Genomic DNA, 3217 nt, shown 5'->3' with positions numbered 1-3217 from the left:
TGATCTTGGGTCCCCCCCCCCCCTCACACTCGCCTTGCTGGGTTGCTCGAAGAGCTCTTGTCTGCTGAGTGATCTGCGAAGTGTCGGATGTGTTGAAGTAAATGTCTGTGGTAAGGTTTGTGATTGTTGTTGTTGTTATTGTTCGATCATGTCTGCTCATGGGGAGACTGTTCCTTTGGACGAGGGATGGACTCTAATTCGAGAGAAAGCAATTGATAGGCTGGAGTAGGCTCCATGATCTTCGCAAGGTGTGGTATTTCCTTTGCTTGTTGGTAAGGTACTATTTGAATACTGGGAAGGTGCCTAAGGATGTGGTGCAAGTCGAAGGAAAGCCACCTCGTATTTTTGGTGCTGGCGACTATGCACAGCTCTATACGTAATAGGAGAAGTGGGTCGGCTTTGGGTAAATGGTAGGTCTTTTCAGGACTGTATATAACATGTGTACTCAGCGGTCACCGAACAACTGGTCAGAGGAGCTTTATCAACGTTATGGAGAGTCAATGGCGTCGTATGTGACGAAGAAAGTGAGCACTGGTCCCGGGTTCGAATCCTGGCGGGTGCATTATTAACTGCCTCGGTAATAGGTTGTACCGAAGATAGAAGGACTTGAGGGAGAGGCTCTTCTTAAGGAGCTACTACTACGATGGAATAACCATAAGCTTTACAGCAAGTGGATGGAGAGGTTCTTTACGTATTTGGATCGGTAGGAAGGGCACTGTGAAGATACTCCGAGACTTGTGAAAACGCTGATATGTGAATAAAGACATCGCATGACATGCGAGAAGAACTGTTTCTCGATTCCTCAGCTGCATCGCTATGTTCTGTTATATACTCCCTATGTGAAAATCTACTAGTGGGAGTTTCTCCCAATATTTAGTACCGATTTGGCACCCATGCAGGGGTTGTGAATTGACAGGTATTATGTGAAGTTGCAGTCTGTTGACACTTTGGCTGTGCGAAGCGTCACTATTTTCAAGACTTTGGCGTTCGATCATGGTCACGTACCTGTTAGATGCCGAACTGCTATTCTAGAGATGATCAATATCGAGAGGGAAGGTAGGATTATTGGAGTTTCGCCCGTTTTACGTATAGTGGCGTAAAGCTCGGTGAAAAACGCGGTATTCGCGCTATGCTTTTGCTCACTAGTGTTTTTCATATCACGGGTGAAACTCCGTTGTTATTAGAAGGAAATTTGTTTTGTGTGAGTTTGTAAACACTATGAATGCTGAGATCAGGTACTGAAGTGGATCAGGGTCTACTTAGAGGAGTCGTGGATATGCTGTTCGATCTTGGTAACGCGAGTAGAGCCAGCAGCGCGAGTGATGGGCAAGGGAGCAGTAGCAGCTCTAGCACTAGGTATGCTATGGATTGGGTATATTCCATATCAGTGGTCGTAGTAACCGTCCTACTTTGGGTGCTGCACCGGTCCATGCTAATGATGAACTGGGGAGCACACTGTGGGTGTATCAGCAGGAACTGGAGGAGTACCTTCTACCGGAAACTGACGTAATAGATCGGCTGACATGATTGGTGATAGTGATCGTGAAATTCCTCAGCGCTTTTATGAGCGGCAGGCTAAGGCGTGGCTCGTTGGTGATTCCCTGCCGGAATATTTGGTGAAGGCCGAGTCGGCTCTGATGGCAGGTGAGTGGGATGGGATTCGTGGGGGAGGGCTCTGGTTTGACAACAATTGGAGTAGTGATAGAAAAAGAGGAGATCGAGTTCACACTATCAACAGTAGAATTATTATGTTGCTGTTGTGTTTCAGAGCAGAAGAGAGTGGAGACGTACTTGCACCCCTCGTCTATGCAGAAAATTAAAAATGTTGTCATTAAAGCGACGCTGGCGAATACCATGGTAAGCTGAGGAAGGGGGGGTCGCCTCGTAGGAAGCAGTAGTGGTAGTTGTTTTGGTTCATCCATATATGTATAGTATGAAGTACAAAGATATATTATTGATCATCGCGTTAGTTTCCCTCGGTAGTTTTCTCATAATTTTCGCGCAGATTTGCCATCTATGTATTCATTAGAGCGAGTGGTTATTGATGAAGACATTTGGTGCTTTATTATTGTTATTAGTGAATATCGGCCACATGTAGCACGAGCGATCGGTATTGGGGAGTATGGCTCGGTCTAAGTGATTGAACGGTTTTCAGTCGCAAACCTTGGAGAAGGACACGAGCATCACATGGATGCTAGATAACGATAGGAGGGAGGACCTGGTATGATTTGATGAAATTATGGTAGAGTGAGTACCTCTTGTTGCAGTCCCGTCTTTGGCGGTTGTTTGGCCTGGTTAACAATGGGTTGGTGCCTATCGCGGCGAGCTTCAAGTAATGGGAATGGGAGGGTGCATGGTCGCTGTTGTTATGAATACAATGCGCTGATTCGGTCCATAATCGTTTTTAAGATTTCCATGTTTCTGTTCAGACAATACGTACAGGACTATGGTAACAGTGTGGTGGATGTATTATTGGAGCAGTTGAAGGCGTTGGGTCCTCAGCCGAGCCCGCAGGCTAAGGCGGAGATCCTGGCCGACCCTTCCTTCGTACAGAAGCTCGTTGACATGCACGATAGGTAGGGTGGATTTATTGCCATATAATTAGGACGTTATCGAGCTCATCTCTTCCGTGTCGGTTTAACTCGGGATAAATCGTTTCGTTTGAGGAGCGATTCCCTCTATTCTAGTGAGCTGCTGTGTCTGAAAATCTTCGTCAAATTGACTTCAATGAGGGATTAAATTATGGATGGGCTGGCGTGCTAAAATGGAGCTGTGTTGTTATGGGTAGTCGTGGAAGTAAAGAGTGTTGTGCGGAAGGGTTTTGTTGGAGGCATCATCGTGACGGTCTCTGACAGGTTCAAGAGTATTGTTGCTGAGTGTTTCCAATCCGACGGCTTGTTCCAGAAGAGTCTGAAGGAGGGTGAGTTTTGACAATATGAAAGTTCTGAGGAAATATTTGGAAATTATCGTTAGTTTCCGTACAACTTTGTGAATTTTGATTATGTGATGGGAAAACTATTGAGCTCAGCTGAGAAAAGCAAACACATATTCCTACTCTGATAGTCACTGATTTCTTCCCTTTTCCGTTCAGCTTTCGAGACATTCATTAATCGCGACTTGGGTCGGTTCAGCGTCTCTGCTATGATGAGTAGTTTCTGTGACAAAGTGCTGAGGAAAGGAGGTCAGAGGGGCTCCTGTTGGCATATGGGATGGGTAC

General features: G+C 45.9%; 2 protein-coding genes across 4 annotated transcripts in view; both read left to right on the top strand.

Moving 5' to 3' along the window:
- The window catches only part of Pmar_PMAR022952 (ankyrin repeat and ibr domain containing protein, putative), a gene marked incomplete at its 3' end in the record, with an annotated part of 4124 nt that extends 4052 nt beyond the window's left edge, over positions 1-72 (top strand). For all 3 annotated transcript variants that reach the window (XM_002771792.1, XM_002771791.1, XM_002771793.1), the window contains exon 22: positions 53-72. In XM_002771792.1, coding sequence (XP_002771838.1) covers positions 53-72 — 20 coding nt within the window. The remainder of the gene's footprint in view (positions 1-52) is intronic.
- A 76-nt stretch (positions 73-148) lies between these two features.
- Pmar_PMAR022951 (hypothetical protein) overlaps positions 149-3217 on the top strand; it is a gene marked incomplete at its 5' end in the record, with an annotated part of 4455 nt that continues 1386 nt past the window's right edge. Inside the window, 14 exons of the mRNA XM_002771790.1 lie at positions 149-225; positions 278-376; positions 425-524; positions 585-703; positions 917-1056; positions 1236-1356; positions 1398-1506; positions 1557-1644; positions 1769-1857; positions 2156-2221; positions 2268-2332; positions 2430-2576; positions 2856-2920; positions 3092-3213. Coding sequence (XP_002771836.1) covers positions 149-225; positions 278-376; positions 425-524; positions 585-703; positions 917-1056; positions 1236-1356; positions 1398-1506; positions 1557-1644; positions 1769-1857; positions 2156-2221; positions 2268-2332; positions 2430-2576; positions 2856-2920; positions 3092-3213 — 1407 coding nt within the window. The remainder of the gene's footprint in view (positions 226-277; positions 377-424; positions 525-584; positions 704-916; positions 1057-1235; positions 1357-1397; positions 1507-1556; positions 1645-1768; positions 1858-2155; positions 2222-2267; positions 2333-2429; positions 2577-2855; positions 2921-3091; positions 3214-3217) is intronic.

The sequence above is a fragment of the Perkinsus marinus genome (genome assembly GCF_000006405.1).
Source record: "Perkinsus marinus ATCC 50983 genomic scaffold scf_1104296962378, whole genome shotgun sequence".
NCBI classification, from domain to species: Eukaryota; Perkinsozoa; order Perkinsida; family Perkinsidae; genus Perkinsus; species Perkinsus marinus.
Note: the sequence above shows the minus strand (reverse complement) of the source record. Positions and strands in the feature narration are given on the sequence as shown.